Source organism: Ascaphus truei, chromosome 9 (genome assembly GCF_040206685.1).
Source record: "Ascaphus truei isolate aAscTru1 chromosome 9, aAscTru1.hap1, whole genome shotgun sequence".
Lineage (NCBI taxonomy): Eukaryota > Metazoa > Chordata > Amphibia > Anura > Ascaphidae > Ascaphus > Ascaphus truei.
The window spans coordinates 28,017,703-28,045,161 of record NC_134491.1 but is presented as its reverse complement, the minus strand read 5'-3'; the positions used below and the strand labels follow the sequence as shown (position 1 = coordinate 28,045,161).

The 27,459-nt window shown below is 42.0% G+C and overlaps 1 protein-coding gene across 6 annotated transcripts in view; it reads left to right on the top strand.

Moving 5' to 3' along the window:
• Window positions 1-26,227, top strand: part of CEPT1 (choline/ethanolamine phosphotransferase 1) — a 33,270-nt gene extending 7,043 nt beyond the window's left edge. The window contains exons 1-9 of one of the 6 annotated variants that reach the window (XM_075614116.1): window positions 569-776; window positions 2,190-2,560; window positions 8,682-8,829; window positions 10,089-10,230; window positions 15,039-15,123; window positions 16,726-16,857; window positions 23,404-23,562; window positions 23,879-24,004; window positions 25,056-26,227. In XM_075614116.1, coding sequence (XP_075470231.1) covers window positions 2,222-2,560; window positions 8,682-8,829; window positions 10,089-10,230; window positions 15,039-15,123; window positions 16,726-16,857; window positions 23,404-23,562; window positions 23,879-24,004; window positions 25,056-25,175 — 1,251 coding nt within the window. In that variant the 5' untranslated portion in view covers window positions 569-776; window positions 2,190-2,221 and the 3' untranslated portion in view covers window positions 25,176-26,227. Of the gene's footprint in view, window positions 1-566; window positions 2,561-8,681; window positions 8,830-10,088; window positions 10,231-14,400; window positions 14,486-15,038; window positions 15,124-16,725; window positions 16,858-23,403; window positions 23,563-23,878; window positions 24,005-25,055 lie in introns of those variants that run through there. The other 5 variants (XM_075614115.1, XM_075614114.1, XM_075614117.1 and 2 more) reach the window with 5 other exon arrangements.
• The last annotated feature ends 1,232 nt before the right edge of the window (window positions 26,228-27,459 follow it).

The window sequence follows — 27,459 nt, the reverse complement described above, 5'->3', positions numbered from 1 at the left end:
CCTCTCCTCTCTCCCCACGCTCCCTCTCCTCTCTCCCCACGCTCCCTCTATCCCTCTCTCCCCACGCTCCCTCTATCCCTCTCTCCCCACGCTCCCTCTATCCCTCTCTCCCCACGCTCCCTCTATCCCTCTCTCCCCACCCCCTCACGCTCCCCCTCTCCCCCCCCTCACGCTCCCCCTCTCCCCCCCCTCACGCCCCCCCTTTCCCCCCCTCACGCTCCCCCTCTCCCCTTCACACTCCCCCTCTCCCCCTTCACGCTCCCCCTCTCCCCCCTCACGCTCCCCCTCTCCCCCCCCATGGTCCCCCTCTCCCCCCCATGCTCCCCCTCTCCCCCCCATGCTCCCTCTCTCTCTCCTCCCCCCACGCTCCCTCTCCCCTCCCCACGCTCCCCATCTCCCCCCCATCCCCTCTCACGCTCCCCCTCTCTCCCCCATGCTCCCCCCTCTCCCCCCCATGCTTCCCCTCTCCCCCCCCACGCTCCCCCTCTCCCCCCACGCTCCCTCTCTCCTCTCCTCTCCCCCCCTCCCCCCACACTCTCCCCTCCCCCACACACTCTCCCCCCCCCCAACGTACCCCCCTGAACCTTAGCTGTTGGAATAGGGGGTTTGAGTTCTACTGACAGCGGAATGGGGCTATTAGGGCCTGACTTCCGACGGTGCCTGATTTCTGAGTTTGGGCCGCTGGGATGGGGCTCCTCTGCCGTCGTCACTCCACTCACGGCTGCCCACTCTCCCGCCCTGGGGCGAGCTAGTGGCAATCTACAAGGTTGCATTAGGTGAAGCACTTGTTTACCACGGAAATGTTAAAAGTTGAAAAAATGACCGTTATTTAAAGAAATGGTGTCAACTATATTTAACCTATTAAACATGTCACTGTGTCACTCTGCTCCTGCGTGGGGTTGACCCTTTAACCTATGAAACATGTCAATGTAATTATGCTTCTAGGAGGGGCTGACCCGTTGACCCATTAAACATGTCACTGTCATTAGCTACACCCTAATATTTTTATGTACTCTACTTTTTCATATGCAAACCTTTGTTGGGTTAGCTTTGGTTTTTAAAGTGTATCGAAGTTCTGAACATTTACAAAACGTAAAATAGTAAGTCTCCATGTTTCTCCACTGATGGTTCCAGGTGTCACTGTCATTTCTAAAATTTCAGCTCACGTCAAATAACAGGAAGATATAGTGGAAGTTATATAGTGGATAACAGGAAGATATAGTGGAAGTTATATAGTGGATAACAGGAAGATATAGTGGAAGTTATATAGTGGATAACAGGAAGATATAGTGGAAGTTATATACAGTAGTGGATAACAGGAAGATATAGTGGAAGTTATATAGTGGATAACAGGAAGATATAGTGGAAGTTATATAGTGGATAACAGGAAGATATAGTGGAAGTTATATAGTGGATAACAGGACGATATAGTGGAAGTTATATAGTGGATAACAGGAAGATATAGTGGAAGTTATATAGTGGATAACAGGAAGATATAGTGGAAGTTATATAGTGGATAACAGGAAGATATAGTGGAAGTTATATAGTGGATAACAGGAAGATATAGTGGAAGTTATATAGTGGATAACAGGAAGATATAATGGAAGTTATATAGTGGATAACAGGAAGATATAGTGGAAGTTATATAGTGGATAACAGGAAGATATAGTGGAAGTTATATAGTGGATAACAGGAAGATATAGTGGAAGTTATATAGTGGATAACAGGAAGATATAGTGGAAGTTATATAGTGGATAACAGGAAGATATAGTGGAAGTTATATAGTGGATAACAGGAAGATATAATATCAGGAAGATATCTAGCAGTAGAGATGCATCTTTGCTAAATACATTCGGTCTGAAGTCAGAACTTCAAGTTCAAATCTCTTTTTTTTCTCAAATGTCCCGTCCTGGTCACCAAATTGTTCCTTGTCAGAGGAGAGCCACAGGTGACAGCTGGACTGTAGACAGATACAGAACACTTAATTTGGCAGCACAGAGAGGAAAACCATGAAGTCCATTATACAGTATGGGGTTATTTATTTAAATTATTTTATGGGCATTTAGGACTTTCTGGATATATTAAATGGACAGAGTTATTACCTGCCGTAAAAAACACTAAAGCTCAAAGAATGTAATTATCGGGGTGTATTGCTGGACTTAAAACATTTCTATCCTGTGTCTGTATAGTTTTTGTTGCCAGCATTTGAAATACCAACCCCATGAGCGGGCAGAGAGCGTCAAGGAAAAGATGCGGGGACCCTCACACAGAGCCCCCCACGAGTCATGGGCACACCCCGAAATTAGCCTGCAAACTAAGCAAGCTGCTCGAGTTGCCAACTCCCCCTTTGTCACGTCACCAGCTGAAAAGATTGGAGGAGCATCGGTATCGGAGTTGTGGGAAATCTCTCCTGGAGCCATTAATGCAAGGATTTTGGGAGTGGTTGGTGGGGCGACTTCCGGTGTGGATCGCCCCAAACCTTATTACTATAGTCGGACTGTTGATCAACATCTTCACCACAGTGGTTTTAGTATATTACTGTCCCACAGCAACGGAAGAGGTAAGGGGGTCCCGTTTTCATTATTCCTAAAATTTTTTTTAGAGGGTGACCTAATGGCAGTGACACTTGAAGTGGGTTAAAGAGTCAGTCCCTCAAAGGAGCCGAGTGACATGGTTAAAGAGGCAGTCCCATGTAGGAGCAAAGTGGCGTGTTCCGGGACTATGCCAACTCCTGCTCTAATTTCTGCTAGTGCAGCTTACTTAAGGGCAGTCCTGTGTGTTTGTCAGTGGTTGCGTGTGTCGTTTTTGGCGGTTGTGTGTCTTATTTGTATTGTCAACGTTTTGGTTCCCAGAGTAGACTTTATGAAGCTTTGAAAAAGGCTGCATTGGGAGCTGAAACGTTGAGGGCATAATAAATTATGCTAATTGGTGAGTGCCTGCCTCGATCTTTTACTATACACCTTTGAGTGCTGGTTTGCAGTATACCCCAGATTTCCAAGACCATTCTGCCTGCCTCAATGCCTCGTTCATATGTATAATGAAAGGTAGTTCCTTTGCACAAAAATTACTGCTGTTTTTAAAAGTGCTTTCAATGCGTCCAATGCCGACCTCCTTACTGCTATGTCCAGGCGCTCTTCTTGCCCAAATGGAGAATATAAACAGATCTCAATGAAGAAAGAAGACGAAATAAAGCACACTAGTATCTAAATAATGTAGTTATAAAAACACCTAATATCTATAACTTTCAATATGGTAAATAGTAGTGAACATCAAAGGCAATCGGAGAGTATTCAACTATCTGTAGTTGGAATTCTGAAAGGACCGCTTGAGCATCGCGTCCCCACTACATACGCTGAAGCTCCAGACACCAAAATTGCCAATAGAATTCACACTTGGTAACGTGATGAGGTGCTTATAATGTAACCGTGACGCGTTTCACACGTTATAGTAGTGCTGTCCATTACTACTTACCACATTGTAAGTTATAGATGTTGTGTTTTTATGAATACATTATTTTGGATTCTTACTTCTGGTGCGCTTTGTTCGGTCTTCTTTGATTGATATACATAAAGCTGAACCCCGATATAACGCGGTGGTTGGGGTCCACCCGTTGCTACCGCGTTATAACCGAGATCGCGCGGGGAAAAAATGTCAGCTGCAATGACTTACCCGGCATCTGTAGCTCTGCTTCATCAGCTTCCGAGCAAGGGAGGGCAGGGCAGGGGAGTGGGTTTGCACGCGTGCGTGTGTGAAGCAGGCTCAAACAGTGCAGGAGAAGCAATGTGTGGTGAAGAGGGGGAGGATCGCAAGCCGGCTGGAGAAGCCAGTATGTTTTATAGCGGTCTGTCGGAATCTCCCGGAGCCAGCCCCCCTCTCTCCTTCCTTGTGTGTTTGAGTGTGTGAGAGAGATCGCAAGCAGCCTGGAGGAGCCGGTGTTGTGGGGAGGGGGAGGATCTCAAGCAGTGTGCAGAAGCCATAATGTGTTGTGTGTGTGTGTGATCTGGATTGTGACATGTCCCTTTGCTGCTGCCTAGAAGCACAAACAACGACCACCCAACATTACACAAGGAGTGTGTTTTGCTTCTCTTTTAGTGGTTGCAGCATTGTATACATTTTTTTTTTAAACAAAAAAACGGTATATATATATATATATATATATATATATATATATATATATATATACACATATATATATTATATATATATATATTTTTTTTTTTTTTAATGGGGGTATACTTTAAAAGGCAGCAAGCAGCGTGGTTGGCTGGTAGCTAGATTTGGAGTAACACATGGCATTAAAAGGAGCACAGTTTCAGGTAGCATTTCCATCACAGTAAAGGCAGAGCAGCTGACTCCAGCTTGCAGCAAACCGAGCACTCCCTGCCTCCTCTTCCCTCACATACACACTGTCACACTGAGCACTCCCTACCTCCTCCTCCCTCACATACACACTCACACTGAGCACTCCCTGCCTCCTCATCCCTCACATATATACTGTCACACTGAGCACTCCCTGCCTCCTCCCTCACATACATACTCTCACACTGACAAAGTAAATTGTTGCCCTGTAATACCACAAGCACTTGCAATGCTAGAGAATAAAGATGGCTCATCCTAGAGGTCCCTGGGGCATATCTCATGAACGCTTCTATCCTTTGTTGCAGTGGGGGAAGGTAAGATTGGGTTTGAGCCACCAGGCTTTCTCTTAATCTTTTATAAAGCTTTGAATAGATGTTTAAAAAAAACCTAATCATTTTTTTTAAACAGGAGCCACACTCACCGTGTTACATGCGGATCCGTGTTGTAGCGGATCGCGCTATAACAGGGTTGAGCTGTATATATATCTGTGTCCTGTGTATATTTGTGTGTGGATGTGTGTATAGATATATACACACACAAATATACACAGGACACACATATAGTGTGTGCGTGTGTGTCCTCTGTATATTTGTGTCTATATACATATACACACACAAGCTTACAATCTAGAGGGAATATGTTGAAATAAAATTTTTGTTTCTTTACCAACCATTCCAAATTTACATCCCCTTCCTCTTCTGAAACAGGCTCTGACACACCCTTTTTTGAGATAAACCAAAAAGGTGGTTACCCCCGCTCAGCTATTTTGTGTATACAGGGAGAGGTGCGCCTCTGGGTAGAGGGGTGACAGGTATACTAAAACACGAAAGGTAAACCCAGGTTCGGGCTCTCTATCTCCCTAAATGGGTATGTTATAACATCTAAAAAACACAATTTATTACCATCAATTAAAATAAAGGGTATTTAAAATAAAACAGCGACATGGAATAAATCCCTCTGATAACACTATGATAAGTGTTGGGATAATTTGTTTATAACAATGGAGTTCCGGGCTATTGGTAAAGTCCAGACTCCCTGGGCTGTGGTGCCCAACAAAAATACAGTCTAATATCCCTGGTTAATAATATAGGGATAGATAAGGGGTGAAAACAGACTGCTTGAAAATGCACCTACACATCCAATTCTAGTATGAATCCCCAAAGGTAGAGTAGTTGAGACGTGTATATATAAAAATCTTAAATCACAGTTAACATAAGGGACACCTTCTACTGGTAAATAATTGATCCAGTAAAGTAATTGGTAGGGAATAGGATGTCCTTAACCTGTTATTGGTTTAGGTACGAGGTTGTTGGTTCTCCTTATAGTGTGGTCTGGGGATAAATAATATATTAGTATCAAAAGGCATAAGCTAGATACCAGGATAGAGTGAGGCGAGTGTTCACTATAACCATAGAAGAGGTGGTATGTAGACCCAATATTTAGTTAGATTTTGTAGGTAATGCCAGCTCTAGTAACAGAATGCTGAGGTTAAGTCATGTCAGTGGGCGTCAATGCCCTGGAGACAGCTAGAGCTGGGAAAACCTGTTGTGGAGGACGGCAATGCAGATAGAGCATCAGGAATACAGATGCTAGGTCTGCATTGCCAATAAAGGCAACAGGAGACTGTCTTCGCAGCGCAATCTTTCCTGCTTGCGCCCCCCCCTCCTACTCGTGCCCCCCCCTGAATAATCTTGAACCCCCCCACCCCAGTTTGCGCACCGCTGCTATAAGTAATAGGCTCTCATGAAGCATAAGCGAACAAGTTTGATTAATATATATGTAGCAATATGAATACACAAAACAATCCGGTAAGAACTAGGATCAGGGGTTTCAATAGCCTAGTTTAACGTCACTGAGCATTGAGCACTGCAAATGCAATGGTGAAAAGTCCATATAGAAATGAGGACAAGTAACCATAATGTTTATAATAGTAACTAATTGATTCTTCAATAGACCAAGTATTAAAACAGCCATTCTTGCAATTGCAACATTGGTATCATTGTCAGTATTGTAACATTGTTGCAGAGTGCAAATGGCTGTAATCCTGGGTATGGATATAGAGCAAGCAGTTGCTGTAAAAACGCCCCTAGTGCTCGGCTTGCCAATAGGCTATAGTTGCCGAGTCTCTCGCTCTGCAGGGACCCGCTTGTGGGTAAATGACGCCGTATGCAGCTTCAGTGAGTAGCCCTGCTCATGCATGGAAGTCTGAGTGCCAACGCGCGCGTTTCACATGTGCTAACACTTTGTCAAGGCAGGGGGCCCCTATCTATCCCTATATTATTAACCAGGGATACTAGACTGTATTTTTGTTGGGCACCACAGCCCAGGGAGTCTGGACTTTACCAATAGCCCGGAACTCCATTGTTATATGCGAATTATTCCGACACTTACCATAGTGTTATCAGAGGGATTTATTCCACGCCGCTGTTTTATTTTAATACCCTTTATTTTGATTGATTATGATAATAAATTGTGATTTTTAGATGTTATAACTTACCCATTTAGGGAGTGTAAAGAATCAGTGAACGCGTCCCTCGCGGAACGCTCCCTCCTTCCCTGCAACTTCAAGAACGTCCACGGACATCTCTCCGCGCGCACGGAGGTGCACTTGTGACATCACGGGGACTGATCCCGCCTCCCATTCACATCACATGACGGTGCCGCACGTCGCGCACACGTGACACGTGTGCACCGCCCACTAGATACGTGTCAACATTCATCAACCTCCTAATCACTCCCACCTGTCTCCTGCACCGCACCACCTATTCCTGCCTCCGGGGGGGTGGGGGGGGAGCAACTTCAAAGTATCCTGTAGAAAGGGGTGGGCTCATGCCGGTGCCTTGAGAAAGAATGTATTTAAGCCTGGGAAAAGATTTTGAAAATCAGATGCCCACAGAGGAGTATTTGAGACCAGAAATGGGATATTTAATTGTTTCTTATCAGTGACCTCTCTGGCGAAAATCTATGTCATTTGGTAAAGTATAGATTTTCTTTTCTGTTTATCATTTTATTTTAAGAAGCTGTTCTGCCTTATATTGTAACCGTATGTTTATTTTGTAATACCTTTTCTGTATTCTAAGCACTGTATTTTTATATATATATTAAAACATTTAATAAGTAATGCTTTGGGCTCTGAATGAACTGGTGCACGCTCTGGGGAGAATTATTACGATTCTGCCACATTTAGTTACAACTGATTTTGGTGTGTTAAGTGCATAGTTTTTCTATAATAAACAGGGACCAGAGGCCCTGGCAAATATTTTAGTCTGAGATCTCTTATCATATTTGCATACCCTCAGGTGGTGGCAGTGGATAGTTATGATTTGCAATTGAGTAGGGGTTAATATGAACTCACTGGTTCCTGGCAGAGGAGAAAGGGGGATTGGCTAGAGTAGCCGTGTGTATTAACCCTGGTTGCATATCTATGTCAGGTGCTGCTCACTTGTGTGCTGTTCGTGGAGGTTGTATATTGGGACGGCTTGAGGAGGGATACTACTCATTTGAGGGACCTTTGCGGAGGTGAAGAGTGGGGCAGCTTGCTCTATTAACCCTTGTCCCATATGCAGGTCACGTGCTAGCTGGGTGTCGTACGTGACAGAAGCGTCTCTTGCGCTTATTTTCTAGGACTGTTGATCATTCATATGGTGATAGGAACATTTCAATTAAGCAGCGCTCCCATGAAACTTATTACCTCACTGAGGTGACATACAGAGATTTATTGAACTCTTATTTATTGCTATTAACAAATCATATTTGTGTTATTATTTATCATTTGTTTTCATATACACACACACGCTCATTATCATCAACCCTTGTCGATCCACAACTGGAGGAAGGCCGTGTCTGAGTATGTATGTATGTATGTGTGTCAATTATCACTCTACTGTGAGTGCTATACAATGCATTATGGGACGTGACTTCAACAAGCATTCCGAAGACATTCTGCAGCAGACAAGATCCCCCTCAATTTTTCACTGATCCTGGATAAGTAGATGAGTGGATTTTCCAGGTGTGTGTGTGTGTGTGTGTGTGTGTGTGTGTGTGTGTGTGTGTGTGTCTATACGCACACACACACACACACATGAAATTAGCACTTGCTTCATTAACTAGAAAGAATATTGATAATCCACTGGTGCTGTTTCTACAGATAAGCAGATCAGAGACTTTGGCATACAGCCCCAATAAGGGAAACCACCTATTACAGCTTCACCTCGAGAAACAATTTTGGAGATCAGACAGTTTAAAATAACAATGGGATTGATATACTCTGTCCAGGTATTTGAACCTCACTCATTGTGTAACTACATTGCTTCCTTTCTCAGGCCCCGGTGTGGACATACCTCTCCTGTGCTGTCGGCCTGTTTATATACCAGTCTTTGGACGCCATAGACGGGAAGCAAGCAAGGAGAACCAACAGCAGCACGCCTCTGGGGGAACTTTTTGATCATGGCTGTGACTCTCTCTCTACAGGTAGCTCCCTCTCATCCTGTGCTAATCAATCTTTTCGTTCGCAGTCAAAAATACTTTGTAAACTCCATATAACCGCTCAATAGAACTCCTATTGCTCCATGTAACCTCTTCCCTTAACTGTGATTGCTCCCTGTAACTCCTCCTATTTGTCCATGTAAACCGTCCTTATAACTTCTATTGCCCAATATAGCTGCTCCCTATAACCCCTCCTATTGCCCCATATACCAACTGCCTATACATTTTCTCATTGTCTGACACACGTAGAGGAGCATGTGTTGGGCTGCCTCCTGCTTGTTGCTTGTATTGCACCTATGTTTGAATAAAACTTTTTTTTATCCAACATCTTGAAGTGGATTTATGTTGCATTCATTAAAATTTCCCTTTTTCGGCTTCCTGCGGCAAAATGAATGTTTCTATTTTCAACGGGTCCTCTGTAAGGCTACGCTTATAGTGACGGCGACGCGACGGTCCCTGGAAAACCAAATAGAGATAACTTCCAGCGCTCGCTATCAATTCGTTGCGCCGTCGCGTCGCACTTACTATAAGCGCACGCGGCGGCGGCAATGCATTTGTTTTGCTGCGACGTCGCTGTCGCCGGCACTATAAGCGCAGCCTTAGTCTAACTTCAGTATATCTCTCTGCAGCTTTAGCCAAATTGAGGAGGGGGAAAGTCTGGATCAACAATTTGCCTGTATATACTATGCTTACAGAAAGTCTTATCACAAAAGAGATTAGGTGAAGCATTTGGTTACATTACAAGTGTAAACAAATAACTTCTTTAATGCTCTTTGAGCGTACAGCTGGCACGCTAGTGACCTTTATGACGCACCCTGTACGACATGGCAATATGCTCCCTTTTTTCTAGGGGTCGATCCTGGCTGCAAACTACACGTAAGGGGAGGATTCTCCCCTTCCGTAGATGTCATCGGAATTACATCCAGTTCATGTGATCACTCTACTCATGAGTGATCACCTAATCAGAGAGAGTGTGTCGGAGGGGGCCATGAAGGTTTGACCCTTTTGCACTGAAGGGGGTTAATATACGTGTCTGATTGAACTTTTTAAGTGTCATTAGGTCCCTTTGCTACTACATGGGACTGACCATTTAAGCTATTGAACACAACACCTTCATTAGGTCGCTTTGTTTCTACATGGGACTGACCCTTTAACCCAATACACATGTCATTGGCATCAGTTCCCTTTTCTCCTACATTGGACTGACCCTCTAACAAGTCCCTGTTGCTTTTTTTTTTTGCCAGTCTTTGTGGTCCTGGGGACATGCATCGCTGTGCAGCTCGGGACGAACCCAGACTGGATGTTCTTCTGCTGCTTTGCTGGCATGTTTATGTTCTACTGCGCTCACTGGCAAACCTACGTTTCTGGGACTCTTCGCTTCGGGATGTAAGTTACTCTCGCCAACCACAAGTTTTCTTTGCAAGTTCCCCCACCCCCATCTTTTCCGTGTTCCTGCTTAAAGTTGTTATCTCATGTAGCTGGTAAAAGCTCACCTAACTGAGCACGTATTTGGATGCTTTTGATTCTCTTAAAATTAATTACAAATTGTGGGTCTTTGGGCCCTGTGAATGTAGAAGTGTTGGTTATTCAAGTGTTTTCTTTACCCTTAGCCCGCCCAGTCCTTATGTAAAGAGCCAATATAGATAGCGACAGGGGGAAATAAAGGGCATTTTCTTTTGTATACTCTATTTACATCTACTTATTGGGGTCAGATTTGAGGAAAAATGTAATCGATCCCCACAATTTAACGCACGTCACTGTCATTAGGGGACTTTGATCCTTGGTGAGGCTGCACCTTTAACCTTTAGAGTTTTCTTAGTTACGTATCTGGTACAACCCAGCAGCTGGCACGCCAGGGGCCTTGTGATGTACCAGGTATATCCTGCACAATCTAATCCCCCCCTGTGCAGCTGACAGAATTTATGTCGGCCTCTGCTGTCTGCAGCAGCTTGTCAGCTCTTCAAGAAAGTGCTGATCTGTTAAAATAACTCATTACTAAAAGGGTCCCTTCCCTCGGCAACTCTGACCCCTTCTCCCTATGACTTGGGCAGAGGTGGGGGCACTGGACATTATTGATGGTCAGGGGGAGAGGAGTGAACCTTTATTCAATAAATGAAACTGTTCCATAGCATTGTAATAAATTGACTCCCTGTGTTGCCCACCCCAGTCATAAGAGGCTAGCGGTGAGTATCTTCTATGCCCCGGACCACCAATGATGTCCAATTGCAGAAAGGAAATAAAGCTATATTATCGCATTCAGGATTGTGATAATAAAATGTTTTTCTTTTTGCAATCACTGAGTGGTGGTCCATATAGACAGTCATGTGAAAAAGAAAGTACACCCTCTTTGAATTCCATGGTTTTACATATCGGGACATAATAACAATCATCATCATCATCTGTTCCTTAGCAGGTCTAAAAATTAGGTAAATATAACCTCAGATGAACAACAACACATGATATATTACACCGTGTCATGATTTATTTAACAAAAATAAAGCCAAAATGGAGAAGCTATTTGTGAAAAACTAAGTACACCCATACTGCTTCCATAGGAATTAAGATGCTAAGTAGCAGACAGGTGCTGCTAATCAAATGCCTTTGATTAATTGATCATCAGCAAGTGTGACCACCTCTATAAAAGCCAACGTTTTATCAGTTTGCTGGTCTAGAGCATTCAGGGGTGTGTTAACACAATGCCAAGGAGGAAAGACATCAACAATGATCTTAGATAAGCCATTGTTGCTGCCCATCAATCTGGGAAGGGTTTTAAGGCCATTTCCAAACAATGTAAAGTCCATCATTCTACAGTGAGAAAGATTAGTCAAAAGTGGAAAACATTCAAGACCGTTGCCAATCTTTCCAGGAGTGGATGTCCCAGCAAATTCACCCCAAGGTCAGACCGTGCAATGCTCAGAGAAATTGTAAAAAACCCAAGAGTTACATCTCAGACTCTACAGGCCTTAGTTAACATGTTAAATGTTAAAGTTCATGACTGTACAATTAGAAAAAGACTGAACAAGTATGGTTTGTTTGGAAGGGTTGCCAGGAGAAAGCCTCTTCTCTCTAAAAAGAACATGGCAGCACGGCTTAGGTTTGCAAAGTTGCATCTGAAAAACCACAAGACTTCTGGAACAATGTCCTTTGGACAGACGAGACCAAAGTGGAGATGTTTGGCCATAATACACAGCGCCACGTTTGGCGAAAACCAAACACGTCATATCAGCACAAACACCTCATACCAAGCACGGTGGGGGAAGGGTGATGATTTAGGCTTGTTTTGCAGTGACAGGACCTGGGAACCTTGCAGTCATTGAGTCGACCATGAACTCCTCTGTATACCAAAGTATTCTAGATACAAATGTGAAGCCATCTGTCCAACAGCTAAAGCTTGGCCGAAATTGGGTCATGCAACAGGACAATGATCCCAAGCACACCAGCAAATCTACAACAGAATGGCTGAAAAAGAAAAGAATCAAGGTGTTGCAATGGCCCAGTCAAAGTCCAGACCTCAACCCGATTTAAATGCTGTGGTGGGACCTTAAGAGAGCTGTGCGTAAACAAATGCCCGCAAACCTCAATGAACTGAAGCAACGTTGTAAAGAAGAGTGGGTCAAAATTCCTCCACAACGATGTGAGAGACTGATAAAGTCATACAGAAAACGATTACTTCAAGTTATTGCTGCTAAAGGTGGTTCTACAAACTATTGAATCATAAGGTATACTTAGTTTTTCACACATGGCTTCTCCATTTTGGCTTTATTTTTGTTAAATAATTCATGACACGGTGTAATATGTCGTGTTGTTGTTCATCTGAGGTTGTATTTACCTAATTTTAAGACCTGCTAAGGAGCAGTTGATTGTTATTATGTCCTGATATGTAAAACCATGGAATTCAAAGAGGGTGTACTTTCTTTTTCACATGACTGTGTGTGTATACATATACACACACACACACACACACACACCCCTGCAACAGACTGCTGAATTAACGGATGCTATAATCAGGGGACACAAGGTAAAAATATAGGGTATGTACCCCCTTAGGCTGCGTCCATGGTACCTCAGACCGCGCGGATGCGTCCGCACGGTAAGCGAACAGACTGCCTTATGGCAGTGTTCGCATACATGCGGCGTGTAGGTGCGTGCGCTCGGAGGCAGGAGGGGGCGCGTGATGCGCAAAAAATCAGTTAAAACTGATTTCTCTCGCGACAGGGTGGTCACGTGAGCGGTTCGCCCAGTGAGGGCGAACTAGCACCATGACGTCACTGGGAACGCCCCCACGGTCTGAGTACTATGGGCAGGGAAAGCACCCACAGCCTCAGCGCGCCTCCGCACGGGCTGCGGCACTATGGCCGCAGCCTAACGATGCTAATGGACAGAAGATATATGTAAACAAGAAACAAACAAGCCCAAAATAAGCACACTAGCACAGGGCGTACGCTAGATTTTTCTGGGGGGTGCGGGCGGTAGCAGAGGCCCTGCGCTCTTCCCTAAGGCATTTAAATTAAATGCCGGGGGTTCGCGCGAGGCCTCTGTAACCTACTTACTGGGTTTCAGTAGTTGGTTGTGCTGCATCTAATGACACAGCGGGGCCATGTGACGTCACCTGACCCCATGGTGTCATTTGACGGCCGTTGCCTTGGCAGCGGGGTTGTGTGCCATCACACCCCCGGTCAAACAGTAAGGGGGGCGCGAGTAGCTGCGGGAGCAGGCAAGGAGGCGCAGCTCCAAAAGTTTGCGTTCCCGTGCTCTAGCATATCTAAAAATATAAAAAATGTAATTCAAGCAATATCTCAAAAAACAATAACACAACATGAAGTTAAAATTACCTGAGAAACCCTTACTACCTGAACTGCCTATCTATAATTAATGACCAGTGAAAATGTAGAACTGACAATAAGTATAGTAGTATAATACACTGCACTTGATAAGATATACAATATAAAAACTGATCACAGGTTCTGGTGAAAAAATATTTTTTTTCCACTTTACACCCTTGAGACACCGGCCTGTGTGAACTGTATTAAGGTGAACATCCCCACATAACCAACACCAAACCTAATAATAATGTAGGCAGTTATGTAATATAGATATTAACCCTTATAGAGGATGAATAAAATTGTGAACAAAATGTAACACCCCAATATGGAATAGATCAAATTCTATGTTTCAAATCTTCTTCCGGTCACTAAAACGCGCGTTAGGAAATCATAGATGTCCCAGCAGTTTTGATATCAGAAAATTCAGCAAATTTACTAATTTCTTGAAATCCTTCCATAAATGTTTTCTTTATTAAAAAATAAGTCTTGTTATAATTATCATTGTTTTAGGTTGACGGGTCGGTCCCTCTTAGAAACAAAGTGCCCTAAAGACAATGCATGTATAATGGGTTAAGGGGTCAATCCCGCATAGGTGCAAAGTGACATAATGGCAGTGAAGTGTTTACCGGATTAAACAGTCAGTCCTAGTTAGGACTAAATTGTACAAATTTGACACCGTTAAGAAGAATTGGAATTTACCGGCTCAAAAAGAATCTCTTTATTCCACACATAGATTTGATGTCACAGAGACTGAAATGTGTTTTATAGTTATTCAGCTTCTCACAGGGACATTGGGACCCAAGTTCTGGAATCAAACGGTAACTTTAAACGTGATGACAAGCCTGTTTATACTGTACCTTGAACAAGCATGCAATGCTGAACTGCTGCTCATTCATTAAAAATCAAGATTTGCTCATTCGACATGTGTTTGATTTCAGTAAAAACCTGCACTGGCTTTATATCATATGTATACCGATATCTACACACTCATATATTTATATTTACATATATTATATATATATATATTTATTTATATATAAAGTTACATATAAATATAACAATATGTGTCTGTTTAATATATATTTGAACCGTTGAAGATTTTCAGATGCCCTAAATGGGTTTAATAGTTTTGTATAGAACACAAATAACGCTAATATTTAATAATAACTATTATAAACTCAGTGCTGGCTTTTTTTAATGCTCTTTAATGACATTCAATAAACTGAAATTTGAATGTGAAATATCCTTTATTTTTTATTTTAAAGCGAATATTCTGCATGATAAAGTGGATATTCTGACGATTAACTTTATCCACTAATAACTTCGCTTTAATAATGGTTTTTGTTTTTCTGGCTTCTTGTATGTAATCAGAATTGATGTGACTGAGGTACAAATCTTCATAATAACCATGCATTTATTGGCTGTGATCGGTGGACCGGCTTTGTGGCAATCAATGGTAATTTAGATGACATAATTCTGCTCATTTGCAAGTTAATCTGGGAAATCGGGAACTGGTTCAAGCGTTTTTTTAATTGTTTTGATGATGGGTTTGTGTGGATGCATTGTGACATCAGTGTGCAGTATATGAAGGATCTGCATGTCAATTTATGTGTACACTGTTTCTATCTGTGTATCTACCCTTTTTTTTTGTGGCTGTAATTCCCTAAACCTTGGTCTATTCAATTTCTCTCTGTGTTTGTTTGTGTATATCTGGCCTTGTACCGATCTATATCTGCGTGGGTGTGTATCTGTCTGTCTATTTCTGTATTTGTGTGTGTATCTAGCTGTTTGTCTGTGTCTGTCTGTATCTATCTCTGTGTGTCTGTCTGTCTCTTTCTGTCTCGGTCTCTGTGTACCTGTGCGTTTCTGGCTGTGTACGTGGGTATTGATGTCTTTGTCGGTGTCTCTGTCTGTGTGTGTGTTGCTCTCTGTGTCTCGTTCTGTGTGTATTTCTGTCAATGTGTGTGTATATCTGTGTGCGCACGTATCTGGCTGTGTATGTGTAGCTGCATGTGTGTATCTGGCTGTGTGCCACGTGTGTGTATATCTGGCTATCTGTGTGCGTGTGTATCTGACTGTGTGTATCTGGCGGTGTCTTTGTATCTATGTGTGACTGCCTATGTCTCTCTGTTTATCTGTGTGTGTATCTTGCTGTGTGTGTGTGTGTGTGTGTGTGTGTGTGTGTGTGTGTGTGTATCTGTGTGTATATCAGGCTGGCTATATGTGTGTTTGTGTATCTGACTGTGTGCATGTGTGTCTGTCTATACATCTGGGTGTGTCTGTATCTGGCTATGTGTGCATGCGGGTGGATGTCTGTATCTAGCTGGCTGTGTGTATGTGTGTAGCTGGCAGTGGGTGGGTGTGTTGTGTGTCTGGCTGTGTGTGTTGTGCATGTGTGTAGCTGTGTGCATGTGTCTATCTGTGTCTCTCTCACTCTTTGTGTGTGTGTGTGTGTGTCTGGCTTGCTGTTTTTGTCTCTCAGTCTGTTTTTGTCTCTTGGCCTGTTTGCCTGTGTATCTGTGTGTGTGTGTGTGTGCGTGTCTGCGTGTCTGTGCGTGTCTGTCTCTGTGTGTGCGTGTCTGTCTCTGTGTGTCTGTGTGTCTCTCTTTCTCTGCCTGCCTCTGACAGTCTGCCTGCGTCTCTCTGTTTGTCTCTGTCTGCCCATTTCTCTTTGTCTGCCTCTCTCTCTACATGTCTGCTTCTGACGTCTGTCTCTGTCTGTCTGCCTGTGTTTCTGCCTGTGCCTGTTTGTATCCCTGTGCATCTGCTTGCCTGTGTCTGTGTCTCTGTCTCCGCTTGCCTGCGTGACAGTGCCTTTGTCTGGCGCTCTGCCCCTCTCTTCCTCTCTCTGCCTGTCAGTAAGACTAGCTATATCTGTAAATACATACACACCACACACACATATAAGTATACATATACTGTATGTGTGTATGTATGTTTATATATTCATTATGCAGAGTATGTGGATATTTGGCATAGACGTGGAGCGTGTGATTTCCTGTGAGTGTGCAGTCTCTCCTCTGTGTGAGACACTTACTTCCCTATTCCTTCCTGTAAGATCCCACTGCTGGACATCCCAGTAAAGCTCGCGCCCGCTCTCTGCACTGTGGCAGGCACCATATTCTCCTGTACCAATTACTTTCGAGTCATCTTTACAGGCGGCATCGGGAAGAACGGATCCACCATCGCAGTAAGTTTTAGATCAGCAATTAACTGTATGTGTGTGTAATAAATAAATAAAGATATATATATATATATATATATATATATATATATATATATATATATATATATATGTATGTGTTAAGTTATGGTGGGTAAAAAAAAGTGACAAAAACACTCCACAGCAAAGCATATAGCAAATGTAAATATTACTGTATGCTCATTTGCATGTAAACGAAACAGCTGTCTATGGGTGGGTTTACTGGCTATGCATCTTAACCCTGGCTGTGCTCAAAGCTGTGACCATGCAGCAAGCTTACGCCTATAGGGAGCCATGTTAAAAATGGTTTTGAAGCAAAAGGTGGCACTGTGTGCTCATTTGCATGTCATTTCCCAGAATCCCTTGCTGCAGTGGAAGTGCTGTGTGCTGGGTGATAATGGTGAAAGGCGGGGTTGCAGACCTGTCTAAGACATGCAAATGAGCATACAGTAATATTTACATTATATATATATATATATATATATATATATATATATATATATAAAAATATGTAAATACAACTGTATGCTCATCTGCATGTCTTAGGCAGGTCTGCAACCCCACCTTTCACCATTATCACCGATTTGAAACCGTGAGATGAATTCCAGCCTCCATATATTATATGAGAGAGAGATACTGATGCAGCGGCCGTTATTCGAACACATCTCAGCGCCGATTTTGAGTTCTCTGCTGTTCCCCACGCAGTATGAACGCGGCCAATCGCCCCAGGCACCCGCGCTTATCGCAGATGTTTTGTTTGAATTTCATGGATTCTGTTTCTTAGTTTGCAATAAAATGGATGAATTGTAATGTGTACAGTACTGTGCTACTGTGTCAATTTCATGTTTTTAATAGCCAGAACACTAAAATTAGTTTTTCTGCTCTCGCCGCACTCGCATCTTAGTGCGGGGAGGCTGGAATTCATCCCACGGTTTCAAATCGGGATTCCGATGTACATGACGCGTGAAGTGTTCGAATAACAGCCGCTGCATCAGAATATATATTTACCAGCTGGACGTCCAGTAATGAGAGACAACACTCTGCAGATGGTAATCCAGACAAAAAATTGTATTGAAACAAATGAGCACTGCAATTTGTTTCAATACAGTTTTTTGTCTGGATTACCATCTGCAGTGTGCTGTCTCTCATTACTGGATGTCCATCTGGTAAATATCTCTACCTTATACATATGGGATAAGCATCTGTGTTTTGCCTGGATATCTGTGTGCCAACTGCTCCTCTCTGTTATAAATATATATATATATATATATATATATATATATAGCGCATTAATATATATATATATATATATATATATATATATATAAATGCGCTCCTCCCTTTGTGAAGTATGTTGCTAATAAAAGGACAACCCTTCAGTGGAGGGTGATGTGTACGACTGACATTGAGGTATATAATATCTTTATGCTAATCGGAGAATTGTTAAGGAGCATTATCCTGAAGGGAGGAGCGATACACCTCCAAAGAACTGTTTAGTAAACCAGAAACCAGGGGAGCCAAAACCTACCCCTTTGACGAAATGTGTCAGTAACACTATAATTAAATGCCCTTATGGAGTATGCAGCATTGAAAAGAATAGGCCTAACATTTATGAAAAACATAGGTTTTAGCTCACCTGGTTTCTGTTTTACTAAACAGTTGCTTGGAGGTGTATGGCTCCTACCAATTCTCCATTTAGCACGAAGGTATTATACACCTCATTGTTGGTCTACACATCACCCTCCACTGAAGAGTACGTGAATCTTTATGGCTAACAGAAAGAAGAGATATCTGTACGTTCTATTATTTTACACTAGGGTATTTGTGTACCCACAGTTTACCTTTATAATAAGGGAACTTTGTTACTGGCTTTGGCCAGATTTTAATTGCACTAAATCACAAATAAGCTTATAGCAACAATACAAACTGGCGCCTACAGAGTCCCATATAGGAAAAAAGTTCAGTCCAATGGTAAAGAAGTGTCCAGAAATGTCCAATCTTGCACTTGACGCTCCACAGCAAGATGTTACAAGAATAATGTGATGCAAAGTGAGAGAAAAATCATAGTGCAACAATGCCACAGTATAAACATATAAGACAAACAGGACAAGACAATACTAGACAAACACAAGCAAGGCTGACAATAGAAAAGTTAATTTAATAACCAAAAAATATAAAATGAACAAGGCAGATGACGGATCCGGTGGTAAAACCGGAATCCTACTTACAGGACGTTCGTTTAATACAGACAGGGGTGTATGGCGAGTGATGCACGGCCGCGGCGTCTGATGGATGTGGGGCGTCCAGGAGTTCCAAACACTGTCCCTAGCTCCGCAACCGGATGTGCGTCACCGGGGGCGGGTCAAAATGCCAAAACCCCCTTCTACTGCTGTACCTCGATCACTCCTGTGGGTACTCTGACTTAGTCCAAATAAACTCTCACAAACTGCCCAACGCGTTTCAAGCGCACGAAACGCGTTGGGCAGTTTGTGAGAGTTTATTTGGACTAAGTCAGAGTACCCACAGGAATGATCGAGGTACAGCAGTAGGAGAAGGGGTTTTTGGCATTTTGACCCGCCCCCGGTGACGTATTTCCGGCCACAGAGTGGCAGACAGCGTTTGGAGAGCCTGAGACCGGCCCCCGGTGACGCACATCCGGTTGCGGAGCTAGGGACAGTGTTTGGAACTCCTGGACGCCCCGCATCCATCAGACGCCGCGGCTGTGCATCACTCGCCATACACCCCTGTCTGTATTAAACAAACGTCCTGTAAGTAGGATTCCGGTTTTACCACCGGATCCGTCATCTGCCTTGTTCATTTTATATTTTTTGGTTATTAAATTAACTCTTCTATTATTTGTCAGCCTTGCTTGTGTTTGTCTAGTATTGTCTTGTCCTGTTTGTCTTATGTGTTTATACTGTAGCATTGTTGCACTATGATTTTTCTCTCTCTTTGCATCACCTGCTTCTTGTAACATCTTGCTGTGGAGCGTCAAGTGCAAGATTGGACATTTCTGGACACTTCTTCACCATTGGACTGAACTTTTTTCCTATATGGGACTCTGTAGGCGCCGGTTTGTATTGTTGTTTTTTGCTTTGTACTAACTGTGTTTTGGGTTAGTTTCACTCTGCAGCCTAGCCTTACATTATTAAGGTATAGTGTGTAAGGTCACACACACTTTTTTTTATCACCTTATATGTTTATATACACTGTATATTATATATTCATAGCCTTTTAGCGCTATATACACCATTCTTTTTTTCCCCACAAATAAGCATATGTTTTATTTATTTAACACCTTCAGGGAACTTTCACATACTTCACAAAGTGTAGTCCATAGGACAATAAGAAATTGCATATACAGTTAGGTTCGGAAATAATTGGACACTGATACAAGTTTTGTTATTTTGTCTGTGTACCAAAATAAATTCAAGTTACAGTTAAATAATGAATATGGGCTTAAAGTGCAGTCTATCAGTGTTTAACCTGATGTTCCCCATGCATATGCCATGATTAAAGTATAACCTTTTAACCTATTTTTGCTGGTGTTAGCCCCAATTCTTCTACAGCTGTGCTCCGTTTTAATCTTTGGATTGTTCTTCTCTAATATACATAGTAGATGACGTTGAAAAAGACATGGGTCCATCAAGTTCAACCTATGCTAAATTTAGACAACAGATACTTTATGCTATATCTATACTTATTGATCCAGAGGAAGGCAAACAAAAAACTCCAGTGACATATCATCCAATGATATCTCATAAGGGGAAAAATAAATTCCTTCCTGACTCCAAGAATTGGCATTCAGATTAATCCCTGGATCAACATCCTTCCCATGTTTACTTATTTGCTATATCCCTGTATACCTTTCCTTTCTAAAAAGATGTCCAACCTTTTTTTGAACAAATCTATTGTATCTGCCATCACAGTCTCCATGGGTAATGAATCCCACATTTTAACTGCCCTTACGGTAAAGAACCCTTTCCTTTGTTGCTGGTAAAATCTCCTTTCCTCCAACCTAAAGATATGTCCCTGTGTCATTTGTACTTTCCTTGGGGTAAATAGTTCTTTTGAAAGCTCCTTGTACTGTCCCCAAATATATTTGTATATAGTTATCATATCCACTCTTAGATGCCTTTTTTCTAATGTAAATCAATCTAATTTAGCTAGCCTCTCCTCATAAGTTAGATTGTCCATCCCCTTTATTAATTTCGTGGCTCTTCTCTGCACTCTCTCTAGTCCAAGAATGTCTTTTCTAAGGAGTGGTGCCCAAAATTGTACTCCATATTCAAGGTGTGGTCTTACTAATGTTTTATAAAGGGACATAATTATGTTTACTTCCCTTCCATCCATTGCCCATTTAATACAAGATAAGATCCTGTTTGCCTTTGCAGCTACTGCATGACTTTAAGCACTATTGCTAAACCTGCTGTCTACCAGCACTCCTAAATCCTTCTCTATCAAGGATTCCCCCAATTTATCCCCATTTAATTTGTACTGTAAGTCATCTGTTTATTCTTGCTTCCTAAATACTGTACATAGCCTTCCATTTATCTGTATTAAACCTTATCTGCCATTTACCTGCCCAAGTTTCCAGTCTCCCCGAGTCCTTCTGGAGAGAAATTACATCCTGCTCTGATTGTAATACCTTACACAATTTAGTATCAACAGCAAAGATGGAGACTTTGCTCTCGATACTAAACTCAAGGTCATTAATAAACAAGTTAAAAAGCAGGTGCCCCAGTACTGATCACGGAGGTACCCAACTCACGACCTTAGACCAACCATTAAGTAGTTTACCCACTATTAAAGTCAGGCTTACAGGTCTGTAATTCCCCAGTTGTGATCTATCTCCCCTTTAAAATATAGGCACCACATCTGCTTTTCGAAAATCTTGTGGTACTGAGCCTGTGGAAATGGAGTCCTTGAATATTAAATATAATGGTTTGGCTATTACTGAGCTTAACTCCTTGAGAATTCTTGGATGTATACCATCAGGGCCAGGTGCCTTATTAACTTTAAATTTTTCAAGCCGCTTATGAACTTCTTCCTCTGTTAACTAATTGTTCATTAATATGGAGGTTGTGGCTTCCTCCTGTGGCACTACTATTGAAATTGATTCTTCCCTGGTAAACAGAGGCAAAGAATTTGTTTAATACCTCTGCTTTTTCCTTATCTCCTATAATCTGCCTGCCCATCTCATACTGAATGGGTCCTATATTTTCTTTTCTCATTTTTTTGTTATTAAGGTACTTAAAGAACCTTTTAGGGTTGATCTTACTTTCTATTGCAATCCTTTTTTCATTAACCATTTTTGCTTATTTGATTGCCCTTTTGCAATTTTTGTTACATTGCTTATAATTCTGATACGATGTCTCCGTCCCTTCTGACTTAAAAAAATCTAAACGCCTTCCTCTTCTTGTCCATTTCCTCCCTACCTGTTTATTTAGCCACATTGGTTTTGACTTATTTCTTTTATACTTATTACCCAAGGGTATACACTGATAAGTGTGCGTATATGTGTGTATTTCATGTGTGTGTGTGTGTATATACACATATCTACTGTAGTGCCGACGAGTATTCTGAAACAAACCTGGGGCAATCCCCAACACGACCCAGGTACATGCTGGGTACATGCTGCAAACATTTCAGTTACATTTCTGCAGACTGACTAATCGCCCATCAGATTAACAGCGGGGGTCCCTGGCAGTCCCACTCAAACTGAATGGGACTGCCAGGGACCCCTGCTGTGTTAATCCGATGGGCCATTACTCTCTGCAGAAATGTCACTGAAATGTTTGCAGCATGTACCCAGCATGTACCCAGCATGTACCTGGTGATAGCCCCAGATTTTCCAAGGCAAGTTTTAGAATACTCGTCGGCGCATCTGTACGAGACCATGGTGGTCACGGCACCGGAGGATTAGCGCTGTGACGGGTCCAGTTAAGAAGTATAGACCCCCGCAGTGCGATCGTGGCAGACACAGTCTGCTTCTTAAACTTGGCACCGGAGACCCTTGAGTCCTGCTACATCTCTGTATAATATATATAGAGATTACGTATAGAGATTACGGAGTGCTTTTTGTTCTTTTTATATGATATATGTGTGTATATGTATGTTTGTATATGTATGTATATATAGTGCAGAATAAATGAGTTCTTCTTTCTGCTATATATATATATATATATATATATATATATATATATATATATATATATATATATATCACAAACTTAGAAAGGTAGCAGTAGTTTGAGGTTGAAATTTATAGACGGATACAAAGAATGGTGAGATACATGAATAGGCAGATGGTAAGATGGACACAGAAATACATATGGATGGATATAGAAATACAGGTATATACATATAGACATACCTCATATATCAATCTTTCCTAATGATAAAATATATAGTTATTATTCAAATTAATTATTCTAAAAGATGAGATTACTCTTTATTGTAAAATACTAGAATTTATAGAATTCTGAAATAAGTGCTAATTAGTCACCATATTTAATTCTCTCTCTCCCATAGGGCACCAGCGTTCTGTCTCCCATGTTACACATTGGGTCTGTCATCATTCTAGCCACCATGATATACAAGAAATCTGCTGTTCAACTCTTTGAGAAACACCCCTGCCTCTACATACTCGCATTTGGCTTTGTTTCTGCAAAAGTAACAAATAAATTAGTGGTAAGAACTCCATTTTATTTTGTCACTCTGTAGATTGTAAGAGGTACAGAACTTTCCCAACCTTGCAAGACTCGTAACATATACAGAGCTTTCCAAACCTCGCAGGTCTCTTCTTCAGGTGTAAGTAACTTTCCCAGCATAATAGGTTTTTTCTTCAGGTGAACAGAACTTAATCAACCTCACAGGTCTCTCATTGACGGGTACAGAGCTTTTCGAACCCTACAGGTGGTTCTAACCAGGAAGAAGAAACCTGTTTTTAACAGCATTATTGAATAATGATTTTCGCGGCACTGAAAAGTATTTATTTTTTTAATAGGTAGCTCACATGACTAAGAGTGAGATGCATTTGCATGACACTGCTTTCATCGGGCCGGCGCTACTGTTTCTCGATCAATACTTTAATAGCTTCATTGATGAGTACATCGTGCTATGGATCGCACTGGTAAGTAGCACTTTTCAGTTCATTATGCCTTCCTTTCTTCTTCCATTTAATTACCCAGTCTTCCTCACCCTCCTCTCTCTCTCTCTTCATAATCTTCCTCTTTCCCCAATCTCCAGAATCCTATTATCTCTGTAAGGCCTAGAGTCATCAATCTTCGTTAGGGTAAAAATTACCATTAAAAAAGCGTAATTTTTATGATGCAAGTCACCAACTTTGTACTACAAACAAATACTGTAAAGGCGCCTGGTAGGCGCAATCTTATGGGTATATAGATATGGGTGCAGCCCAGAAGTAATTGATACAACCATATATTGTCCTGAGCGAATAGTCCTGGCCATTCCAATTGTTGTTTTATAACGGATGATGGTCACATCACATGGAATGAGAAAACAAGAAAACATAGCATAATACTGTATTACTGAGAAATTCTAGCGTATAAGCATGCTGGAACTGAAGATGCCTCAGATGTAAGAAACAAAGGCAAATAGAGTGAAAAAAGGTTAATTTAATAAAACATTAAAAACTACTTCAAACAAAATACACTTGATGTTCAGGTAGTCCGCTAAAATTGAAATCCTACTTTCACGATACAGATAGGACATGCGCATAGAGATATGGTGTCAGATCGGGAAGTGCCGTGTTTCATCGAAGGTGGTAACACTCTGTGTCTTGGTTCGCGCGCCGCATCCCAGACCAGGTGGTGCCCACCCGCGGCTCTTTCCACCCACCCCCCGTTTCCTCGACCCAACCCCCGTTCCCTCCACCCACCCAACCCCCGTTCCCAATCCTCCTTTCCACCCACCCACCCATCCCCCTTTCCCTCCACCCACCCATCCCCCGTTCCCTCCACCCACCCCCCGTTCCCTCCACCCACCCCCCGTTCCCTCCACCCACCCATCCCCCGTTCCCTCCACCCACCCACCTTTCACCAAGGGACAAGGTGAAAGTGACAAGGTTAAAGGGTCAGTCCCATGTACTGCAGGACCAATGTGAATTAAGAGGGATTACCCTAAAATGATCTAGCTCGCTGTATTAACACTTCCTTTTACAGGTCTTTTCGCTGGTTGATTTGATCCGTTACAGCGTGAGCGTCTGCAATCAAATCGCTTCTCACCTTCACATTGAAGTATTCAGAATAAAGACGAACGTCTCACATTTTAACCACCACTAAGTGACCTACAGATCATTGGAATGATTCATTAAAAGAAATGCACATTGTCCAGAAAAATAAAGGAGGAACATGAAAGGAGAGCCGGAGAAGAAGATATAACAAGAAGTTTATTTTATAATCAGTGTCACAGCAGTTTGCCCTGAATAACACTCCCCAATGTTCTTGCTGTAAGGAATAAATCATATATACGTTGATATAAAATACTTATGATGAACTAGAGTTCTGCATAGAGTCACGCATGCCGAAAAGAAATTATTTTGCCTTTTGCAAAATAACTTTACATTTAAAAGCAGATTTCCAAAAATGCAGTATTTTAAGGGGGAAAAAAACTTTGTTCAAAGTTCCAATTACGTCGCTTTTTTGAGTTTTAAACTCCTAATAATTGTTTTCTTGCGCTTTATTTAAAAAAAAAATTCCAGAGAGTTTAGCTTCTAACATTTTTCAGCTTATTCCCAAATTTTTTGAGTTTATTCAAAGAAATAAGTTTGTTTGCTATGAAAATCTTTTAATGCATAAAAAAATTGCAGAATGCCTTTTCTTGGTACTGTAAGCATGAAATTGGCGAGATAAATGTAAGATTATTTTATTTTTTTTAATACGGTCTCTAAAGAATTTCTCCCTTTTGTGAAAAGACTTTCATTCAATTCTACTGTTCATTTTTTGTATTAAATCCAAGCTACATTTCTTTCTGCTGTCAAATAAACACAGAACTTATAATTTTGTTAATTGTTAAACATTTGGGGGAAAAATAAGTAGAAGGTGGTTATTTTGTGGACTGGAAATTGAAATTGTTGGAGTATTTGGAGCATATGCTCATACAATTTGGTTAGGTCGCGTTTAATAGGTTAAATGGTCAGTCCTACGTGTACTGTAGGACCAAAGTGATCTACCGTGACATTTTTAAGTGGTTAAGGATTCAGTCCCAATGTAGGACCAAAGTGACCTAATGATAGTAATGGGTTAAATGGTCCATCCACGTGGAACAAAAGTGATCGAATGACAGTGACACATTTAATGGTACATTTCTCTTAATAAAGGCACATTTTGAATTATTACAGTATGTCATTACAGGCAAACGTTTAACACAATGTGGGAAGAAAGATAAAACTGAAGAAGTGTGAAAAAAGGTGGGTATAGATGAGAGGAATGCAGTAATATGATTAATACTAAAGATGACGTGAATTTAAGGCAGCAATACTGCCCATTTAGGAGCTGGACAGATATATTTTCAGCTCATGGACCACATGGTTTTTAATTTATAAAATGTTTTACCAGGAAAAAATACTTTTTATGTATATCCTGGGCACAGAGTTCCGTTGGCAATACATGGTTACATTAAAGCTGCTGTTTGAAAAAACAAACAAAAATTTTTTTCATTCAATATGTGCATCTACAGATGCAGCGACCGTTATTGAAACACCACGCGGTATATACCTCGGAATATCCATGTGATAGCCTGCTAAGCCTAGAGTCAGTCTGCTTAAATAGAAATCATAACCACATTATCATGATTTTCTATATGAGAACTATAATTAATCTAAATGATAGTATCTCGGAACAGATAGTAAGAAATATGAGTAACACTTTTGTCTACATGAACAAATTGCTGTGAGAATAAACATAATGACTTCTATGAACTACTATACATATGTAACCAGGTATTTCCCCCTGCTCCCCTTGCCTGCGGTACGGAATGCTGCGGCGCTGAGCGGGCTGTACGCACTCCCGTGAGTGCAGGTGCATTGTGGGCAGTTGAAGGGACGACCGGATCACCAGCGCTCCTCGTGGGGATGCTGGGAAGGGCGTCGCCATACTAGTTTTGCGTACGCATGCGCAGTACGAGATGCGCATGCGCAGAGTGGACCGGAGGTGCGGTTGGCCATCCCAGTGCTTTGCGCATGCACAGGAGCTTAGGCAGAGTGGCGACCATTAAGGGAAAAGGCTCTGAGGGTTACTACAATCCCAAGAAGGCACTGGGGTTGCATAGGTCACATGCGGCCAGCAGTCAAAAGGGCGCTCGGATTGCCCTGCAGGCAAGAAGATACATTTTGCACACTTCAACCACGCTAGGCAGTTAAGCCAGGACGAAGAAAGGGAAGTTAGGGTCTCAGTGTCAGTGGCACTCAGACTAAGCCAGAGTACCCCCTTATTTCCCAGATAGGCCCCATTCAAGTGAGCTTGTGGTTGCTTCAGGGAAGGCCTTTTAAAGAAAAGAAAGAAGAGATACTCCTCTGTAAGCAACTGAGGATCATGGACTGCTTCACATTGCTGAGGATCATCGTGT